Source organism: Pteropus vampyrus, unplaced genomic scaffold (genome assembly GCF_000151845.1).
Source record: "Pteropus vampyrus isolate Shadow unplaced genomic scaffold, Pvam_2.0 Scaffold135, whole genome shotgun sequence".
Classification (NCBI taxonomy): Eukaryota; Metazoa; Chordata; class Mammalia; order Chiroptera; family Pteropodidae; genus Pteropus; species Pteropus vampyrus.
This window is the reverse complement of record NW_011888916.1, coordinates 1,590,462-1,612,184: the sequence shown is the minus strand read 5'-3', so window position 1 is coordinate 1,612,184 and position 21,723 is coordinate 1,590,462. Positions and strand designations below refer to the sequence as shown.

General features: G+C 45.7%; 2 protein-coding genes across 5 annotated transcripts in view; both read left to right on the top strand.

The window, feature by feature from the left end:
• The first annotated feature begins 762 nt into the window (after nucleotides 1–762).
• Nucleotides 763–9,713, top strand: HECTD3 (HECT domain E3 ubiquitin protein ligase 3). Of its 2 annotated transcripts, none has more exons than XM_011367577.2 (21): nucleotides 763–1,692; nucleotides 1,874–2,034; nucleotides 2,291–2,377; nucleotides 2,463–2,598; nucleotides 2,885–3,000; nucleotides 3,079–3,192; nucleotides 3,329–3,411; nucleotides 3,850–4,015; nucleotides 4,244–4,325; nucleotides 4,936–5,118; nucleotides 5,268–5,320; nucleotides 5,481–5,545; nucleotides 5,704–5,807; nucleotides 6,050–6,169; nucleotides 6,285–6,374; nucleotides 7,327–7,533; nucleotides 7,784–7,913; nucleotides 8,014–8,088; nucleotides 8,218–8,299; nucleotides 8,429–8,500; nucleotides 8,669–9,713. In XM_011367577.2, exons 1-21 carry the CDS (start codon nucleotides 1,324–1,326, stop codon nucleotides 8,751–8,753), a joined length of 2,580 nt encoding a protein of 859 aa, XP_011365879.1. In that variant the 5' UTR covers nucleotides 763–1,323; the 3' UTR covers nucleotides 8,754–9,713. The 2 variants fall into 2 exon arrangements, with proteins under 2 accessions (XP_011365879.1, XP_011365878.1); XM_011367576.2 differs by having other exon boundaries at nucleotides 768–1,692; nucleotides 2,291–2,383.
• Nucleotides 9,714–17,910: 8,197 nt separating this feature from the next.
• EIF2B3 (eukaryotic translation initiation factor 2B subunit gamma) overlaps nucleotides 17,911–21,723 on the top strand; it is a 97,497-nt gene continuing 93,684 nt past the window's right edge. For 2 of the 3 annotated variants that reach the window (XM_023535071.1, XM_011367572.2), the window contains exons 1-2: nucleotides 17,919–18,050; nucleotides 20,718–20,874. In XM_023535071.1, the coding sequence (XP_023390839.1) occupies nucleotides 20,727–20,874 (148 nt within the window). In that variant the 5' untranslated portion in view covers nucleotides 17,919–18,050; nucleotides 20,718–20,726. Of the gene's footprint in view, nucleotides 18,101–20,717; nucleotides 20,875–21,723 lie in introns of all 3 variants that reach the window. The other variant, XM_011367573.1, reaches the window with a different exon arrangement.

Sequence of the window (21,723 nt, the reverse complement as noted above, 5' to 3'; positions counted from 1 at the left end):
CCTGTGTAGTGCAATAGCTTACAAATAGCATGGAGAGAAGTACTGTGTTCCCAGTTTTCTAGGGGAAAAACAGAATGGAAAACTGTCAAAATTACATGGGATCATTTATTCTTTCTTGATAACGTCAATTATTTGAAAACTATCAAAACAAAGTTTCCACCAGTGTCCATCATTAGATGACTAAGTAAACAAAATGTTGTATGTCCATACAATGGAATATTATTCCGCCATAAAAAGGCAACATTGTTGTAACATTAAGCTTAGTAAAATAGGACAGACACAAAAGGACAAATATTGTGTGGTTCCACTTACTTGAAATATCTAGAATAGGCAAATTCATAGAAGCAGAAAATAGAGTTTACCTGGAGCTGGGGAAAGGAGGCAATGAGGAATTATTGTTTAAATGGTAAAGAGTTTCTGTTTGGGGTGATAAAAAAAGTTTTGGAAATAGATAATTGTATACTTAAAATGGTTAAAATGGCAAATTTCATTATATGCATTTTACCACAATTTTTAAAAATTAATGCGACATCAAAAACCATTGAATTGTACATTTTAAATGGATGAATTGAGTGGCATGTGAATTATATCTCAAAACTTTTTTAAGCGGAGAGGGGACAAAATTTCCTTTTCCTCCATGATTGTACTTCACCAACAAACAGCTCCTGTCCAACTTTTTTGCTTCCTCCCTTCCCACCTTGGCTTTTCCTCTCATGTGGTTCAGAATCACTAGGAGAACTGGATAACAATCACTAGTGTCCTGGGATTAGGAAGAGTAACAACCAGGATCAAGTCTAAATGACTCAAGACTCCTTGGTCAGCGGCAGGGCTGGAGAGGGGATTATTCTCACATTTTAGTCATACTGTCCCTAACATTGGGAGCCCGAGAGGATGTCTGGGAAATTTTAAATGATTCTTCTGGTTGTAGTATGACTTGGCGAGGAGGCAAAACAGGAGGCCAGAGGACTGGGAAAATGGCGGTTGCAATGATCCAGGCTGGATAGAATAGTGGCTTAAATGAGGGTAGTAGCGGTGTAGATAAATAGTAGTAGAAATGGGGATGAGGAGGGGAAGATTGATCGGGTAGAAACTACTGAACTTGGGTCTGGGTGGCTGAGTGGGAGGCACAGAGGTAGGTATTATGGTTGCGTATCCGAGTACACTGGGCAATAAATGCCACAGGAGCGTGAGGTGCGCTTAGTCCAGAACATACGGCAAAGGCTGGCCGAAGGCGGGGCAGAGCATGGTGGGAAGCTCGACCAGCCTTTGCGGCCGCTGCCTCTGCAACGGGGTTGCCTCTAGGCTTCCTTCTGACGCTTCGCAATGGCTGGCCCGGGCCCGGGCGCAGCTTTAGAGTCCCCACGGCAGCTTCTGGGACGAATACGCTTCCTGGCGGAGGCAGCTCAAAGCCTCCGCGCCGGAAGGCCGCTGCCGGCGGCACTGGCCTTCGTGCCGCGCGAGGTGCTCTACAAGCTTTACAAGGACCCGGCGGGCCCGTCGCGTGTGCTGCTGCCGGTGTGGGAGGCGGAGGGCCTGGGGCTTCGTGTGGGAGCCTCGGGCCCGGCCCCCGGTGCCGGCTCCGGGCCCCTCCGCGCTGCCCGCGACAGCATTGAGCTCCGGCGCGGCGCTTGCGTACGCACCACGGGCGAGGAGCTGTGCAACGGCCACGGGCTCTGGGTAAAGCTGACCAAGGTGCGTCGTGACCTGCCCTGGGCCCTGCTAAAGACCCCCAGCGCCAAGGAAGCCCCTGGCTCTTCCCCTTCCCTCCCCTTATTGAGCTATTATTGCGTTCCGTGCCCTTTGCCTTGGGCTGGGCAGGACGGACTGCTGGGCAGTTCCCTGACGGAAGTTCCCATCCGGCGCGTCCTGGCAGGAGCAGCTGGCAGAGCACCTGGGTGACTGCGGACTGGACGAAGGCTGGCTGCTGGTGTGCCGCCCGGCGGAGGGCGGGGCCCGCCTCGTACCCATTGACACTCCGGATCACCTGCAGCGGCAGCAGCAGCTCTTCGGCATCGACTACCGCCCGCTGCTTAGGTCGTGCACTTGAAAGGGCGGGGCTTGCTGTCAGTCAGCCGGCCCCCAGGGGTTGGAAAGTGGTCTGGCGGGAGAGGTGGGATAAGGAGCGGAGGCCGGAGTACCGGCAGGAAGGGGCGGGGCCTTAAGGGAACAGGGATAAGGCTTCTAGAGGTGTAGTCTGCAGGGGCTAGAGCTCTGGATGAGGTTCCAGGGTTTGGGATTGTTCTGCTGCCCACTGATGTCTCCCCATCCTACCACCACTCTCTGCCCGCAGATGGGAACAGGTGGTGGACCTGACATACTCACATCGCCTCGGATCTAGGCCTCAGCCAGCCGAGGCATACACAGAAGCTGTACAAAGGTTACTGTGAGTGAGCTGGGATGGGATGGGAAGGAAGGAGCTCCAGGTTTGGGCCCGACCTAATTAGGGACTTGGGGTTGCTTAGCTATGTGCCCCCGATGTGGACCTACGAGTGCGACGAGGACCTGATCCACTTCTTGTACGACCACCTGGGCAAGGAGGATGAGAACCTGGGTAGCGTGAAGCAGTATGTGGAGAGCATAGACGTTTCCTCCTACACGGTGGGTGCTGAGAATCCTCCCACCCTAAGCAAGATGTCGTCACATTTTGCTAAATCCAGAACCCTCACCTCTAGAGTGGGGCTAAACCTGAATCCCCATAGGCCAGACTCAATCCGGCCCCCCATGTTGGAAATCCTATAGAAACCCCTAGACAATTCCACCCATACCAGTGCGCTTTTAACCCAGCTGCACTGTGTTTTCTCTCTTGTGCTCCCTGACCCAAAGCACACCTCCAGTGCAGGGAGTGGGGGGTAAACGCGGACTCCACCTCTCTGTCCCTCCCTAGGAGGAGTTCAATGTGTCCTGCCTGACAGACAGCAATGCAGACACCTACTGGGAGAGTGATGGGTCCCAGTGCCAGCACTGGGTGCGGCTTACCATGAAAAAGGGCACCATTGTCAAGTGAGTGGGCTCTGAGTAGGACGGGGTGGGTAAGCCACGTCTCTGTACAGAGACCCATTTGCATACTCTGCCCACCAGGAAACTACTACTCACAGTCGATACCACAGATGACAACTTCATGCCTAAGCGGGTGGTGATCTATGGGGGCGAAGGGGACAATCTGAAGAAGCTGAGTGACGTGAGCATTGACGAGTGAGCAAGCTGGCCTGGGTGGTAGGTGGGGCCTAATCCCAGAAATGGGGTCTGGCCCAGCTTAGAAGTTTGGATGAGACCCCAGCAATCACTGAAGGCAAGGGGTATCCAAAGTACTTTGCATCTGTCTCCTCAGGACCCTAATCGGGGATGTCTGTGTTCTAGAGGACATGACAGTACACCTCCCAATCATCGAGATCCGCATCGTCGAGTGCCGAGGTGGGGCTTAAGGCTATAAGGAGGTAAAGGCAGTCACAGTATAGATGGGGGCTAGCTGGCAGTATGGAGAGAGGAGTTGAGCTGGGAGTTGAGGTGAAGGTGATAGGTGAACTAACTCCAGGATTTTAAGCTTTGGGGCCTTAGCCAGGTGGAAGGTACCAGGTATAGAACTGCCTTAAAGCCATAGAGATGGTTAAGCTCACCTGGAAGAGGAACTGAGTTGAGACCTTCAGGCTTTTTAATGTTATAGTGGTGGATGGAAGAGCCAGTAAAGGATATAATAATCAGAATCAAGTGAGTAGAAGGGAATCCCAAAGGTCCCAAGTGTCTAGGGGCAAAGGGTGATAAAAAGGCTAAACATGAAGGAGACATTCTCAGGTTTAAGGGCTTAGGAGGCAGCTGATATAATAGTGACCTCACTCTGACGCCTTCCCTCAGATGATGGGATTGATGTGCGTCTTCGAGGGGTCAAGATCAAGTCTTCTAGACAGCGGGAACTAGGGTTGAATGCAGACCTGTTCCAGCCGACCAGTCTGGTGCGATATCCACGCCTAGAAGGCACTGACCCAGAAGTACTGTACCGCAGAGCTGTTCTCCTACAGAGGTGGCTGTGGTCCTGGGCCTTCCAGGCCCTCCCCCTTTCTCCCTTCCTGAGCCTTATATGTCTATGTGGAGGAGGTCCCCAAGGTCTTATACTGTAAGCTCTTCCACTTCAAGAGTCAGAGCAGCTACTAGGCCCTGGCTTCTCCTGTCCCTGTGTGTTGGAGATCGAGGGGGTCTTACATCCATGCCAAACTCTTTAGCTGCAGTTTTCTTTACCCACCCACTCCAGATTCATAAAGATCCTAGACAGTGTCCTGCACCACCTGGTACCTGCCTGGGACCACACACTGGACACCTTCAGTGTGATTAAGGTGAGCCTGGCCCATCCAGCTCTGGACTTGGCAGTGTGCTCCCCCTATTCTCATGCAGTCATTCACTCTTCAGCAGAGAGTTCTTAAAACGTACTCTAGGCTTAGACCTTTACTGGGTTCTGGGTACATAGAAAGAAAGCAAAATATAAATAGTCAAAATTTAGTCTCTGGGGTGTTATTCCCCAGGTAGTGTGTGAAATACATAAGAGCTGGGGGAGGAGAGGTGACAGCATGGATAGGTTGGGTTACATAAAAGGTGAGAGTTACTAGGCAGCAATAGATGGTATGGCATGGGAATGAGGCTGGGAGGGGGTGGGCAGGAAGTAGGCCCTGATAGTAGAGAGCACTGTGGGCCAGGCTGTGAAGCAGGGACTTTGTCCCAGGTCAGTGGAGCCATTGGAAAGGTTTTAAGTAAGATCAAGAAAAAGTTGGAATTTTTTGTTTTAGAAGGCTCCCCCTAGTGGCTTGACTAAGGGAGGAACTGGAAGCAAGGACTGGGATGGACTCGGCTTGGACTGGAACTATAGTGGAATTGGGTCCAAGCAAAGAGGAAGGCCTAGACAGAGGCTAACCACCTGCCGGCCCTTCTCTGGCCACCTTTTCTCAGCAGCAAGTGAAGCAGTTCCTGCTGCTGTCACGACAGCGGCCGGGCCTGGTGGCCCAGTGCCTGCGTGACTCAGAGAGCAGCAAGCCCAGCTTTATGCCACGCCTGTACATCAACCGGCGCCTTGCCATGGAACACCGTGCCTGCCCCTTAAGGGACCCTGCCTGCAAGAATGCGGTCTTCACCCAGGTCTGGACTAACTGGGGTCAGACTGAGGGAGAGCAGTAAGGGTGCTAGGGGGCTGAGCCAAGAGGGACCTGAGCAAGGTCTTTGGGCAAGAGTAGAGCCCGGTCTTGACACAGACTCCTACAGCTCCCTCCCCTTTCCCCTGCCCCCAGGTTTATGAAGGCCTCAAGCCTTCTGACAAGTATGAAAAGCCCCTGGACTACAGGTATGGTATGAGGGTGAGGGACTTGTCCACAGCAGACACCCACACACTGTCTCTGGCACCCCTCATTATCACCCCTCTGTCACCCCTACTCCGCGCTGGTATCTGGGCTGGTGAATCATCCCGAGCCCTGGCCCAGCAGGATGACCACCCCTACTCACAGGTGGCCCATGCGCTATGACCAGTGGTGGGAGTGTAAATTCATTGCAGAAGGCATCATTGACCAAGGTGAGGCCATAAGGGAGGATACTAAGGGTCCTGCCCTAGTTAGAGCTGTAGAGGTTTCTCGGGCCACCAGCTAACCAAGATAGGGGACCTGCTTATTACCCCATTATGGAGGCTGGGCTCTTGAGTGCCCCAGCTGAGGACACTGTCTGCCACTTCAGGGGGCGGCTTCCGAGACAGCCTGGCAGACATGTCAGAAGAGCTGTGCCCTAGCTCAGCGGCCACCCCTGTACCTCTGCCCTTCTTTGTGCGCACAGCCAACCAGGTAAGCTCCCAGGAGTTTCTGCTGCTCTTTGTCTGCAAACCCCTCAGGTACCAGGCAGAGATAGAGACAGGGCAGAAGAGGGGCTAATTGCCTGAGGCAGACAGGGATGGAGGAGCCATCATACATTCAGAAGGGTCATTGGGAGCCCCCAGTGAAAGATGTTCAAAAAGTCTTTGGGGAATCTCAGGCAACAAAGTAGGATCCAACCCATGCCATGCTGACAGCTCTGTCTCCGTGGGCAGGGCAATGGCACAGGTGAGGCCCGGGACATGTATGTGCCCAACCCCTCCTGCCGAGACTTTGCCAAGTATGAGTGGATCGGACAGCTGATGGGGGCTGCCCTTCGGGGTAAGGAGTTCCTGGTGAGTAGCCTAATCTACATCCTGTCAGATCAGCCCTGACCCCTGGAAGGAAGAAGAGTCAACCAAATATGGGAAGCTCAGCGTCAGAAGACAATAGTGAGTATTTGTCCTGCAGGTCTTGGCTCTGCCTGGTTTCGTGTGGAAGCAGCTCTCTGGTGAGGAGGTGAGCTGGAGCAAGGATTTCCCAGCTGTGGACTCTGTGCTGGTGAGTAGGGCTTGGAGCCAGTGTTTCCTCTGCCTGGTCCCTGAAAGTTGCTGTTCCCCAAGGCTGTCCTGAACCTGTTATCACACACATCCTCCCTCTCCAATCCCATCTACTCCCACGGTTTCAACTACTGTCTCTATTCTGGCAACTCCTAAATCCTTACCTCCAGCCCCAGCCTCTCTCCGAAGCCTGGGGCCATATATGCATCTGCCCCCATGATGGCACCTCAAGCTCAGCATCTCACCAATCTATTACCATCTTGGGCTCCCTGTCTCAGAATGGCACCACCACCCACCTGTCTCCCTACCAAGGCCCTCAGGGTCAGCCTTTAGTTCTCCCTCACCTCCCTCATCTGTCACATCTCCATCTGGAATCTGTCCACTTCACCCACCTTACTACTATCCCCTTGGTTCAAGCCACCTTCCTTTCTGACCCAGCCACTAACTAAAAGAGTTAGTGTCCCTGTCTCTATTCTTATCCATCTGATCTCCAGCAACCAGAGTAATTTCATTTTACTCTCCTCCTTTAAACCTTTCAGTGGCTCCACCCTGGGCTTAGGATAAAATGCAGAATCCAAAAAGGCATGACCCTTGTGTATATGGCTACTTGGTTCACATTTAGGTTCCAGCCAGATTCCTCAAGCCTTTTGCTCTTTCTACCATTTTCCAAAATGTTCTCTCTCTTGACTTCCTTGTGGCCCAGCCAACTCCCAGCCATCATTTGGGTCTCAGCATAGATGCCATTTCCTCCAGGATGCCTTCCCTGGCCTCCAAGCCTGGTTACATGTTGTCTCGATGCTTTCACAGCCTTGTACTGACCCCATCACTTCCCTCATGGCCTGCATGGAGACTGCCTTGCCTGTCTCTCCTGCTTCCCTGTGAGCATCTTAACGAAAAACAATGACTGTTGCCACAGTGAAAAGCTGACCTTCCTGCCTCTCTCCAACCCCTAGGTGAAACTTCTGGAAGTAATGGAAGGAATGGACAAGGAGACATTTGAATTCAAATTTGGGAAGGAACTAACATTCACCACTGTGCTGAGTGACCAGCAGGTGGTGGAGCTAATCCCTGGGGGCACAGGCATCGTGGTGGGATATGAGGACCGCTCCCGTTTTATCCACCTGGTGCAGAAGGTTCGGCTAGAGGAGAGCAGGGAGCAGGTACTGCCCACAGGCTACAAGAACAGAGAGCTTTAGACAGCACCTCGTATCCAGAGCCCAGCCTGATAAGCCACCAATACCCAGTCCCAAGAACTCTGGCCCCCACCATCTCTCTTCCCTACATCCCTGCCAGTGCTGAGCAAAAACCATGTTCCCCATTATCTTTATGAGTGGAGGCCAAGGGGCCCCATCACACACTGAGTAGGGAGTGTGCCCTCTTCCCCAGCCAGGCCTTTGCCCTCCTCCCCAGGTGGCAGCCATGCAGGCGGGTCTGCTGAAGGTGGTTCCACAGGCTGTGCTGGACTTGCTGACTTGGCAAGAGTTAGAGAAGAAAGTGTGCGGGGACCCAGAGGTCACCGTGGATGCTCTGCGCAAGCTCAGTGAGTTTGGAGCAGGGCAGCGCAGTGTCGGGGTGGTGCTTAGGGACTGTGTTTGTCAGGATGCAAGAATGAATTCTGGTCTTGTCACCATCCCCATCAGCCCGGTTTGAGGACTTCGAGCCATCTGACACACGGGTGCAATATTTCTGGGAGGCGCTGAACAACTTTACCAATGGTCAGTGGAAGAGGGCAGAGTAATGAGTAATACCTGGGTTTGACTCCACTTATGGGATACAGAGGTTGGCTGGAAGTTGTAGAACCTCCGCCACCACGAGTGCGGGCACTGATTTCCTTCTCCATCCAGAGGACCGGAGCCGCTTCCTACGCTTTGTCACTGGCCGTAGCCGTCTGCCTGCACGGATCTACATCTACCCAGACAAGCTGGGGTGAGTGCGGAGGAGAGGTCTGGAGGGGCTGTGGCCGGCTTTCTGCCCTCCCCCGACAGACGTACGTGTCAGACCCCTGCCCTGTGCCGCTACAATTCTTCCTAATCTGTGGCCTGTTCACTACTTCAGCTACGAGACCACAGACGCACTGCCCGAGTCTTCCACCTGCTCCAGCACCCTCTTCCTGCCGCACTATGCTAGGTGGGTTTCTTAGGTTCAAGCCTAGAGATGGGGAAGTGGGAGTGGGGTGGCATCCTAGGGCGAAGTGCTGCAGTGCACAAATTGGAGCTCCATCACCCCAGGTAGTGTCAAAGGGGCCTCTACGTCTGGCGCTGACCAATTCCCTGCCTCCCCTTCCCTCTGCCACAGCGCCAAGGTGTGCGAGGAGAAGCTCCGCTATGCCGCATACAACTGCGTGGCCATTGACACCGACATGAGTCCTTGGGAGGAGTGAGTCGGCGCCAGGGGGCAGCCGCCATTCAGCAGGGTCCCACTAGGCCTCACCTAGGGCAAGACACCTTCCCTGGACCAGTGTGCATCTGCGCTGTCGCTCTGGACATGAGTTGATGCACTCAGAAAAAGCCAGTGCATGCAGCCCCTGTGTGCAGTTGGAGTGGGGGCGGTGAGTTGACACTGGTGGCCAGGCCCCACAGACCCACAAGCCCTATGCGTGCTGGGGCTTGCTTCTTGGATTATTTAGCCTCTGTGAGAGGGAACCTTCCAAAAGCCCAGCACAAGCTGCCAGGCCTGAGCTACTTGAAGGGAGCCTTCTACCTCCCCACGCCGTGGACTTTGCAGTTTTTGGCTTCTCCTTTTTTTCTCCTTGTTTTTCTCTGGCTCCAGCCTGGACTCAAAACTAAAAACTTTGATGGATGGTGGAGGCTCCTCCCCACATAAGGTGCCAGAAACTGATAGGGAGTGATGGTCATCCTCCTTGGTTGCCTGCCCCAAGAATGAAACAACAACTGAGCACCCCCACCCTACCCCTTACATAATGGTCTTTTCCTCCTCTCTCTCCAAACCCAAGGTATGACCTCTCCTCCCTCCTCCAGCCCAGGCTCAACTGAGGAAGTGCCACTACCTTCCCTGGCTCAGAACCTACACTCAGCATTAAATCTTTACTGCCCCTACTGCCCCATATTAATCACTTCTCCATCACCTCCGCCCTGACTCCTCATCTTCTGTCTCACTCCCAGGATTTTGCACAAGTTAAGGCCAGTTATGTCCTCTCTGAAATCTTCAATAGCTCGTTTTTACCTAACACTAAAATACAGCCTAGACTTTAAATCTGCTTCTAGGCTTTATGTACCTCTTCGCCCCACCCCTCTCTCCCTAAGGGCCTCCATGACACTCCATCAAAGAATGTGTTGCACGTGGGAAAGTTGAATAAATGGATGAATTCATTCCGTCAGAATGTTCATTGGGCTCCTGAGGGATGTTAAAGAAGGCTTTTTCAGGACTTTAGTAGCCAGGAAACGTGTATCAAGCGGCAGTGGTGGGTTTTTTAGTGGCAAACATTAAATCTGGAGCTGAGCAGGGAAATAAGGACTCCCAATACCCAGAAGGGGAAACAAAAGCTGGCCTGGCATCTTCTGGGATGGGCATGGTGATTTGGAGGATGAAATGAGAAGAATTTGACATCATAGAAGACAAAGCTCTGAGATGGCTGATAAAGTCATCCAAGCCAGGATTTTTACAGAAGAGGAGGCAGCAGCCTTGCTACCCACTTTCATGCCATCTCCAGTTGCCACAAAGCTAAGGTGCAATCTTTAAGAACAAGTGTCCGGTGAGAGACCTCGTGTGGATACAGTCCCTTCGCCCTCACAGCGAGCATTCACCCTCAAGCACAGTCCTAAGTGAAGTGGCCTACCTGAGGTCACTCTCTCATGGTTTCCCCATGTAGTCCCCTGAGACTGCCCTGCCTGGAAATCTGGCCTCTGGCACTGGGCCCTTCCCACACCCCCACACCCCTGGCTGTGCACACCCTATATCCAGGGGGCCTATCTCTGAGTCTAACATCCCCGCTGAGCCTCCTCTCTTATCCTCCCCTCCCCATCCCTAGTCTTGCAGCTTCCCAATCTCTGCACCTTGGGTGGTCCACAGGAGATTGCGGGCCCCTTCCTCTGGCAGCCCCTTCTGGCCCAGGTAGCTTAAGGGGCAGGAGCCCCAGAGGCCGCCACTCCCATTAAGCTCGGCTTTTCCCAGCAAGTTCCCGCCCCCTGGTCCCGCCCATCTGAGGCACCCCTTCCCGTTCTCTTTTCCCTGGGAAGGACCTGGCCAGTGCCAGCCTGCAGGCAGTAGTCTGTTTCTGTGTTTGGTACCTGCCAGAGGAGTCTGGTTCCTCTTTTAGCAAATTAGACTCACGCTGTATATTTTATAGCTTGCTTTTCATTTAATCATTCATTCAGTGAATACATTCATTCATTTGGTGAATGCATGGAGCACATATGTCAGGCACTGTACTAGGTGCGGTGGATAAAATAGTGGCTAAACAGATAATTTTATCCTTGGGATTAAACTCTAATGAGAGAGACTTATTAAATAAATCATTGCATACATAATATTTAATAAGGTGTATAAGAGCTCCAAAAGAGAAATGAAGGGAATTGTTAGAAGACAAAACAGGATGATTCTAACCATTGGGGCTCAATGGAATGCTAAATCCTTATGGAAAATAACTCGGCACAAAAGCCAGCTGAGAAGCATGTTGAATCCTGTGTTACTGAAGTGTGAAGGGAAGAGAAAAGAGACTCCAGCCTTATTTTGCAATGAGCAGCCATGAAAGCATCAAGCAAGGGAGTGACATGATTAAATATGCCTTTGGCAGCTGTGTAGAAAATGAGCCGAGAGGGAGAGACTAGAGGCAGGCAGTAATCCAAGCAGGAAACAATGGTCACTGGGAGGAGCAGGATACTCGTTTTAACCATTATTTTTATTGGCTGCATTGTATTACATTGTAAGGAATTTTCATGTTTATTCATTTAAAACCCTCTACAGATGGACATTAAGGTTGCTTATAAATTTTCTTGTTGAAAACTACAGATGTTACAACAAATATTCTCATGCATATATCCTTGTATACCTATTTGATTATCGCCTTAGAATAACTTCCTAAAGTCACTTCATCGAACTGCCAAATTGTATCAATTTCCACTCCCTTTAGTGTTTGTGTCCTAAACTTTTACCAGCCTTGAGCATTAACACTTAAAAATATTTTTGACAATTTAATGCGCTGAAAAAATGGTATGATTGCATTGATTTGACTACACTGAGCAATGATTTTTCTTCTTTATGTTTTCTTCTTTAAGAACTGCCTTTTATGTATTTTTGTCCAGTTTTATATTGGTTTGATTATATTTTTCTTATTGATTTATAACAATCTTTGCATAGCCCTAGCATAATAAGCACAGCAAGGCACTGTGCTAAGTTCTGTACGTCTATTATTTTATCTTCTGAACAACTCTATGAAGCAAGTACTATTACGATGCCCATTTGCAGATGAGAAACCTAGAGCAAAGATTAATTAAATGACTTGCCCAGGGTCACATAAGTAGTAAGTGATGAAGCTAGGATTTGGATGGTGGTCTGCCAGCTCTAAAGCCTGCTGACTTTGTAACTAAGGTGCTATAACCTCTATATTAACCCCTTTGTTATGTCAAGTGTTGCAAATATTTTCCTAGTCTGTACTTTGCCATTTAATTTCATAAAAGTTCTTTCCTAATGTACAAACTTTTTAATTTTATGAATGCAAAATCTTTATGGAAGAAACCATGTATTGGATATAGACCAGAGGAAGGCAATATAAAATATTAGTTAAGAGCACAATATTTAGTTACCTTGCCTATATTCATGTCCTAGCTTGACTATATACTAGCTGTTAACCAATGTCCTCAGCTTCCTTTTTTGAAGTACCTATTCATTTACCAGTGATTTAAAATGCTTCCTTTTCACATACTTATCATTATTTTATGCTAAATTTTTTATATGTAAGAAATCCTTATTTTGCACATTGCCAGACTGTAAAAATGACCCTGAAAGTTGAAACCAAGCAAAGAGATCTTAATAGTCAATGGGAGAAATTACCATTGTTCCATGACCTTTAAAATTTTTGTCAAAAATTAAAAATTCTTATTGTCGCTTATAAATATATAGGGAAATGGAAAAAATAGTAAAAGTACTATTTATTTAGTACATTGTAATCTGAAGCATTTAGAGAAATTGAGAATCAAATTTTTTTCTTTGTAAAAACTTAACAAAAGCAATTTGAACAGTGCTTGCCTCTTTTTTCTTGTCCTATGGAAAAAGTATCTTCAATATGCCTCGATGAACTGTCATACTCTTTTAAGTTTGGATCAGCTCCAACATTTTATTCTTTGCACATTTTATGAAATATCCTTGAGAATTCCTTTAATGTGAAGTGTTTTGCTGGCATTGCTGCCTCTGGGACATCTTCAGCCTTTTTGTCACAACCACTTTCCTCATTTATGTAGATAAGGTTGCCTTCACTAAGTTCCTCTGGCTGCATATCTATACTTGCTCACGACAGTTGTGTCAATATTCTTATGATCAGCTATTTCATCTGTAACTCCATTTGTATTCAATTTGAATTTCACTTCCAGTATTATCACCTTTCATTTCTTTGCTACACTTTCATTTCATTGGTCAATTCTCAATTACTCATTTTTTAAAAAATGTCACATGAGTTTATCACTGGGAGACAAAGAAGCAACACAGCTACATTCTTTGCTATCTGTATATGAACTAAATAAGAGATTTGCAGTGACTAATCACCAACACAATGAAAAAAGTGATAAGATTCACTGCTCATGATGAACATCCAAAAAAGTTGATTCTGACATTTTGACAGTATTCTCAGTGCTTTTAGGGAGGAGAGAATTTTTGGAGGATCACCATTTTTACTGATGTCATCTGTTCTTTTTGTATTTGCTTCTAAATTTATTAGAAAGTTGTAGAAAGATTTAAATGAGCTAGAAGTCCCAAATTTCAATAACCTCTATAAAACTCTAAGACTTCATAGCTGTCATTGTGGTGGTTTCCCTCTCCCTGTCCCTCCTTCCTGCCTAACTTTTTCTTATTCCCAAAAGACTTATCACCTTTTAATATACTGCACAGTTTATTCATTTATAATTTAAAATTCTTTATAATTTATGCTGCCTTTCCCTGTTAGGATGAGGGGTGGATCCTTTTTTTGTTCACTAATATATTTTAAGAGCCTAAAACTGTCCTTGGCACATAGTAGTCACTCAATAAATAGTTGCTCAATAAATAAATGAACTGTGGCCCATAAACCAAATTTTCTAATTTAAAAACAAGAAAAATCAGCTATCTGAAGTTTTGTTTTCAATAAAAGGGAAAAACCACCAATCACTTATTTTAAAAATTGACCCATCAGTTTAGAGCATAAATGTCCAGATTCTGACTTTTTATTGCACTCACAATAAAAATTCTGTGTGCTTGAAAGGAAATATTGAAGTCCTAGTTAATGAAGGTTCTTTCCAAGCTCTTTATGTAAACACTAGCACCATTTGTTCTCTAACTTCTGAATATATCAAGCAACTGCTGGGCTTATGTACAAAAACAAAACACAAATATTTTAGGACCTGCAATTGGTTGCCAAATAGTTTCTCTTTTCATTTTTATCTTTCACTCGGCCCTCTAAAAATAATAATTTCCTGCTCCTCTGACAAGTCCACGGCCAAATAGAGTAGATGAATATTGTGACATGGCCAGCAAAATTCCCAAAGAGAGATCTCTTGCAGACCGTGGGAAGAGTATTTCTGAGCCATGGCCCAACTTTTGAAAGGTTTCTTTTGTCTCCCACAGTTCAAAAAGACCTTTAAAGCTTGACCTTCTTAAACTATTCCCCCACTACAGACAAACACATACACGCAAATGTCCCTTGGGGAAGAAATGTGAGCAGAACAGCCTTGTGTTCAATTAGCATTTATTAAGTATTTCCCATATAATTAATAAATAAATAATAAGGATGAGGCTAGGCATGAAGGATAATAATATGGATTGACTTCGTAAGAAGGAATGTTCAGAAAAAGAGATGTCAGTGGCCCAGGCCCTCAGCCCGATTTTCCCACCACCAAATGGGAGGTCGAGAGAAAATCTATGAGAAATTTTTAATTCATTCGCTATTATTTATTTAGTATGTCCTAGGTCCTGTTAGGACCTGGAGACAGAGAAGCAAATAAGATATAGCTTTTGTCTTCAAAGGGCTCTCCGCGTGATAGAGAAGACATGAAAAAGAGGACAACGACCCTCCCGTGGTGAGTGCCTTAATGTAAGTAGTAGAAGCAGTGGGAGCCAGAAAGAAGGAATCCATAAGGCGACAGTTCTTAAAGTATGCTCCATGGACCTCTGGGAGTCCCTGAGAAACTTTCAGGGAATCTGTCAGGTCAAAACTATTTTTATAATAATACTAAAACCTTATTTGCCCTTTCCTTATATTAATATTTGCATTGCAATGGTGAGTAAAAACTGCTGTTGCTTTAGTATGAATCAAAGTAGTGATTCCAGACAGCACTAATAGTCATTGTATTTGTCACTGCCACATACTTAAAATAAAAGTAACAATAAAGCAAAGTAAATTTCACTTAAGAATGTCTTTGTGAAGCAATAATTTTATTAAATCTTGGCCCTTGGGTACACATCTTTTTAATATTCTATGTGATGAAATAGGAAGTACACATATAATACTTCTGTGCTTACTAAAGAAGTATGATTGTTTCCAGGAAGAGCATTTGGGTGACTGTTTGCTTTGTGAACTACTGCTTTTTTCAAAGAACACTATATTTACTTAAAAGAACAACCGACAAACTGTGACTAACAATTTATCAAAATGAATGAAGTAAGCCAATCACTTCAAAGAGCCACTAACAGTATTTGCCAATGATAATATTTGAGCTTTCAAGAGAAAATCAGAAGTTTGGAAAACTTGTATTTGTCATCATAAGCTTGCCAGCTTTCCAGTATTTAAGAACTTTTCTGGTGAAATTGGTGATGATATTAACAAACGTGAATTTTAAAATATTGTATAGTATAATGAGTCAACGTCAAGAAGATCTGTATAACTCAGTAAACCAATATTTTGCAAATGATTGATGCATCAAGTTGCGAGATCATGCATAGATAAATGTCTAAAGTGCAAGTATTATAACAGAGTACAAAATGTTCATTGATATGATTCTACATTGCAACTAATCTTTAACAAACTACCACTTCATGAGTTTTGGTATATTATCAAAGAAGAATATCCACAACAAATATTTACAATACCTACAAGGCTATTAAAATATCTTTTTTCCAATTACGTATCTGTGTGAGGTAAGGTTTTCATCATATAATTCATCTCAAACAATGTATCACTTCTGATAGGAGAATCCAACTGTTTTCTATTTAGCCACACATTAGACCTATATAAAGGTGAAATGATGGCATTCTTCTCACTAAATGTTTTGTTTTGAAAACAAACTTACATGTTTTCATAAAAATGTTATTTATGTTACCATTGTAGTGGTTTTATTATTTTTAATTTAAAATAATTTTTTAAATTTCTCAGTTTGAGTTTTCAATATGGCAAATATCAATAAATATAATCCACATAAACAAAAGTTCTTCAGGGGCCCCAATAATTTTTAAGAGCGGAAAGTGCCCAGAGACCAAAAAGTTTGGGAACCAGTGCCCTAAGGGAACAATTTAAAGTGAATTTAAATGAAGTAATCCCTCAACTACTTCCTCAATTAGAGGAGGAAGTCCTCTAGTTCCCTGAAAACATTTGCTAGTTTAAACATGAGCATTTAAAAACTGACACTAGATATGAGTTTGAATGCTGTTCTTACTTCGTAACTAGTTCTCACCTCGAAACCATGCTGTAATTCTCAAGGCTTCTGCTTACTTGAGCTAATACCAAGGAGAAAGAGGACCTTTCTGCATAAGAAAAGAGAAGTCAAGTTTCAGGCCTCTTGTGGCCAAATCAATCCACAGTTGGCTTTTACCAACACACTCTGTGTTACATTTTAATTAAAATAAATGATTATTTAATAACTGATCCCCAGCATCCTAAAGCGAAGGAGAGGCAATACAGGGATAGGCTGGTTTTATGGATATGGCCGCAGGTCTTTTTTTTTTTTTTTTTTAAGCACAATCTAAGCCAAGCTCTTATTCTTCTGGTTGAAAGTCTGGGAGAAATTACAAGTACTCTCTTTCTCGTTGACTGCTGTATCCCCAGCATCTAGCATCTAAGACATTTCTTGGCAAATACTAGGCACTCAATAAATACTGTTGAATGAAGTCAAACCCCTTTATTTTTATTGCAGAAATTAGACTCTGCCTCCCAACTGGCAGGTAGCTAAAGCAATTCAACGTTTAAGAGATGGATAGAAAAAGGAAGTTTCCGAAAGATTATAAAATTGCAGGAATGTGTGGGAAAGAAAATGACCATTCTTCCTGTTATCTACCGCAACTTAACAAACCACCCCCAAATTTACTGCTTAAAACAACAACTATTTTATTATTACCTCTCACGATTGTTGGAATTGTCTAGACTCGGGCGTTTGTGGTCTCTTATGCAACTGCAGCCTCTTAAGTCATCTCCCTGCTTCCAGAGTCTATTAATACAGCAACTACAGTGATTCTTCAAAAACCTGTCATATCGTCTCTCCTCTCTGTTTAATTCAAGGTCCTCGCAATGGCCTACTACAGTGGTCCCCAGGGACCTTTTTGGCACTAGGGACCTGTGCTTCTATGGGAATCTAATGCCTGATGATCTGAGGTGGAGCTGAGGCGGTGATGCTAAGTGCTGGGGAGGAGCTGCAAATACAAATGAAGCTTTGCTGGCTCAAGGGCCGCTCACCTCTTGCTGTGCCACCTGTTCCTAACAGGCCATGGACGGGTACCAGTCTGTGGCCCAAGGAATGGGGACCCCTGGCCTACAAGACCCACAGAACCTGAATTCTCCATCTCCCTATTGCCTCTCTGACCTCTTCTGCCATCATTCATTCTCCCCCTGGCTTACTTCCTTTCAGTCATATTTGCCTCTTTGGTGTTCTTTGAACATACAGTCTCTTCAGGGCCTTTGCAATTGCTGGCTAGTCTGGCTATTACCCAAGATATCCACCGGACTCACTCTGTTCAAGCCATTGTTCAGTGCCACTGTCTCAGTGAGGTCTTCGCTGACCCTCCCCCCTCCATCCATCCCCCGCTTTTTTGATGACTGAAGATGGATGTTTTCCATACCATAAATAGTCTGGTTCAGAAAGCCGATGTGAGTCTCCACGCTGGGTATCATGAACATAGAAAGCCCTGGCAATCCCTGGCCTGAAAAGGTATTTGGAAGATTTTTCCACTGGCTAACCCCAAATTGCTGCTCCCAATGAGCGCTCTTTTCATGGATTGGTAGTCGGAACCAGATCGAAGAATGAGAATCCCCTGAAAACTGGGACTTAGCCCAATTTGGGTTCCAGGAGCCCTGCACTGGGAGGGACACTCAATGGGTGTTGGTGATTTGTGAATGGGCGGAAGAGCAAGGATGGCCCCGCCTCCTCTCCTCCTGGAGGCCGGCGCGCTTCTCGCCCCCAATCCGCCGCTCGGCGCTCGTCCCTTCTGCGCGAGCCTGCCCCGCGCGTCCCATCGAGCGGTTCGGCCATCGCGCGCCTGCGCCTTGGCGCTTTCAGTCGCAGGCGTGGAGAGCGCTGGAAGCTGTGGTGGCACCCTGAGAGCTGAGGTAAAGCTGCGGCTTCTGCGCTGCCAGGCCCCTTCGAGCTGGCTGGCGGGGTGAGCGGCGCGGTGGGGGCCTCCGGGCCCCGCTTCATATGAGGGAGGCGGCTCCTCGAGCCCGGCAGAGGAGAGCCGAGGGGGTGGGCGGGGGTGCACAGCCCTACAGCCGCCAGCTCGAGTCCCTGCCCGAGCTGGCCATGGAGCCAAGTGTCTGAACTAGAAGGGAACTGGAGGAGAATCCGAGCAACAGATGGAGAAACTGAGTTTCAGGGAGGGGAGGATCTCGAAGTAACAGCGAGTCAGCACCAGGCTCGGGACCAGACGCTCTTAGCGCAGTGCCTGGGCTCTTTCCACTTCAGCACTTCATTATTCTGCCTATTTTTAGTTGTTTAGGTGCAAGGCGATGAAATATAAAGAGGAATACAATAAAGTCTGGATGAGAGGCCAATTATGATACAGTGTTTTATCTTACCAATTTGCAGGCGGAGAAGGCAATGAGTGCTGAGATGGAAGCATGTCTGAGATGCCATGACCGCCCCCTCTCGTTACCTTGATTCCATTCTCTTCACCCATAGCCGTGGCAACGGCACTAAGGCGTTTGACAGTCCTCCTTGTATCATTGTTATGGATATGATTATCACCCAGAACCTCACTGACAGCAGGAACTTCATTTCCTAGTAACCTGGGTTCTAATGTCCCTTCTGCATACATTTAAGCTTCACTCTTACACGAGTTGTTGTGAGGGTCACAGATGCTCATTCCACAAGCACTGACTATCTGGTATCTGATGGGAATTGTATTAAGTACTGGGAATACAGTGATGATAAATACAGTCCCTGCCTTCAAGGAACTCACAGGAAATAGACATTTAAATACATGCGTGTTATAACCTGTAAAGGCAGAGATGATCTGTACATAGAAGAGGGGAAGCACGTAAGAGGAAAGAAAGGTGTGGCTTCAACCTGAAGGGTAGGAGAGGTTAAGAATGGCTTTTTAGACAAGATGATTCTTGAACTGAGTCTTAAAAGTTTCATAAGTGATTGATTACTAGGCACAGGAGAAAGGCACCTAAGGAAGCAAAAATAGCAGTACAGAAACCAGGATCATGCAACAGCATGGTTCAGTTGGCACAGAAGGCTTTCCATGATCTAGCATCTGTCTAGTAATAGCAAACACTTTTATAGTGCTTGCTGTGGGATTGACATTATTATTTGTGCTTTACATAGATTAATTGATTGTTCACATCAACTCTGTGAAGTAGAAACTGTAATTATCCTCACTTAGAGAAGGAAGAAAATGAGGCATAGAAAAGTTACGTAGCTTGCACTAGTTCACACAACTAATAATACATGGTAGAGCTGGAATTCAAACCCAGTCAGTCTGACTCAAGGGTCTGTGAACTTAACCACCAGGCTCCCTTCTAGGAATTGAGGACACAGCGATTTAAATGTCAGGCCCCTGGTCACCTCACGTATAAGTGGCAGAACCAGAACTCAAACTCGGGTCTTTTAACTCTGAAGGATACAGTGCTCTTAACGTCAGATGTGATGGGATTCATATAGTGCGAAGTTGAAGTTGAATTCCAATCTGGGGCAATGCTTGCTGTGTTCAATGTTACTATATCTTTAAGTGTGGATGTTGTGCAAGAGCCTTCACTTTGTGCCTTGGGTATAGTGAGTGTAAGTGCTGCAGTTTAGGTATGGATATAGGGGTCCAGGACTGATCATAATTACAGTAAAGGTGCAACATTATTTGCAAGTTCGGTATTAAATAAATAAATTCTTTTTCCGAACATTGCATTTCACACTTGTATTAAAAAGGTTACATCATTTGTTATAAGTCAAAGAGTACTTTTAAATCAGTAAGGATTTATGACCTTGTACTATTTATGACCTTGTCCTATGGTAGCTGCTGTAAAGACATTCTTTTGAAGGTCAAACAGTTTCATTTATTACCTTAAGTTTGAAAAAAAATTAATTTGGTTTGTTTCTGCAATTGGGCTCTGCAAATCTATATTCAGATACAAGCCTACATTTGTGTTTATAGTAATATCTATCATAGGATAATGCGAAGATGGAAGCAGATGGCTGAATTAGTAAAGGAATCTTAAGCCATTTCATACTTTTCTGAGACCTTATGTGCTTGGATTTGTGCTCTTAATTTTAGCCAGAAGTTTTAAGAATTTTTCAAGGAATAAGAACTGAATCAGAAGCCCACTTGGTAAACTCTTACGCCTTTAAGTGCCACTCAAGCATTACCTTCCTATATAACCTTCCCTGTCTTTTCCAGGAAGACTTAAGTGTTACCTTCACTATTTGCCTTCTACATTTTGATATGGCACTAATGATAGTATATTGTAATTTACTGAACTTGTCTTCTCCACTTAACTGAGCAACTCAAGGGCAAGGGCCAGATTTTAAAAATTCATATCATTCCTCTAGCTGATCTTCCCAGGCTGGAGCTGAGAGTATGTAATGGTGAGTAAGAGAATATCATAAAAGTGATGTTTATACCACAGCTGAGGAGCCTTTCTTATTCTGGTAGTTAAAGTTGGAAGTGATGTATTTGACCTAAGTGGGTATCAATAACCTATATAGAATAGGGTTAGTACTGTGTATGCTTTGATTTTTGTTACTTTTTTTTTCTTGTTAATTGTTTTTCTCTGTGATTACAGTTTGTAAAAATGGAATTTCAAGCAGTAGTAATGGCAGTTGGAGGGGGATCTCGGATGACAGACCTGACTTCCAGCATTCCTAAACCTCTGCTTCTAGTTGGGAACAAACCTTTAATTTGGTACCCATTGAACTTGCTTGAGCGTGTTGGATTTGAAGGTGAGCTCTGGTAATGAGATGTGCTCATAAAATTTTTAGAGTGTTTGAGCTCAATGATTTATTAGTTTTATGAGAGTGAAAGGGTACGAATGAAAGAAAACTAGGACTCATCATTGGATGGAGACTGACCTCTTTAAATTAGGAGCCTTGAAGTACCCTATTGCTGTGTGGAAAAGTTTGAGAAGATAGAACTAAGTATTACTGTTTTAGAGCTGGTCTCCATAACAACCTAAAACAAGCCCTATAAGGATATCAGAAAGAGCAGAGTGGGAATCCAAGTGCCTCACAGTCAGTACTTACCGTGAATCAATCTATATGTGCCAAGTAATATATTAAGTGTTGGAGTACAGAATGGAAAAGATAGCTCAGGTCCCGATCGCCATTAGACCTTAAAGTCTAATGGATAGATACACATGTAAATAGATTATCATTGTGTAGTGTGGTACATATGATAACAGAGATACATTAGAAATGAGAATACAGAAGAAGTTGCTTTTTTACTTGAGGGATTCAAGGAAGGCTTCAAGAGTAACTGACTCTTGAATTGAGTCTTGAAAAATAGAATACCGGATTGACCAGTGTGGAGAGAGCATTCCATGCAGAGATACACTCATGGTTTTCACAGCATGTTCTGGCAACTGCTATTCATTCCATATGGCTGTAATACAGAGTATAAGGAGAGAGAGAGATTTAGTGAGAAAGGGAAGCAGAGGTCATGCTATAAAGGGCCTATAATCCATGCTGAGGGATTTAGTTTTTCCTGAAAGCAATGGGAAACCAGTGAAATGTTTAAAAAAATTATAATGTGGTTAGAGTCGCATTTTAACTATTCTAAGTCCTTTGCATCTT

Bases quoted from the DNA above. Each gene is read 5' to 3' on its own strand.
- HECTD3 (XM_011367576.2), top strand. From the start codon at position 1,324: ATGGCTGGCCCGGGCCCGGGCGCAGCTTTAGAGTCCCCACGGCAGCTT. The intron at 2,035-2,290 runs GTCGTGCACTTG...CTCTGCCCGCAG, and splicing joins GACTACCGCCCGCTGCTTAG to ATGGGAACAGGTGGTGGACC. The intron at 4,016-4,243 runs GTGGCTGTGGTC...CACCCACTCCAG, and splicing joins AGAGCTGTTCTCCTACAGAG to ATTCATAAAGATCCTAGACA.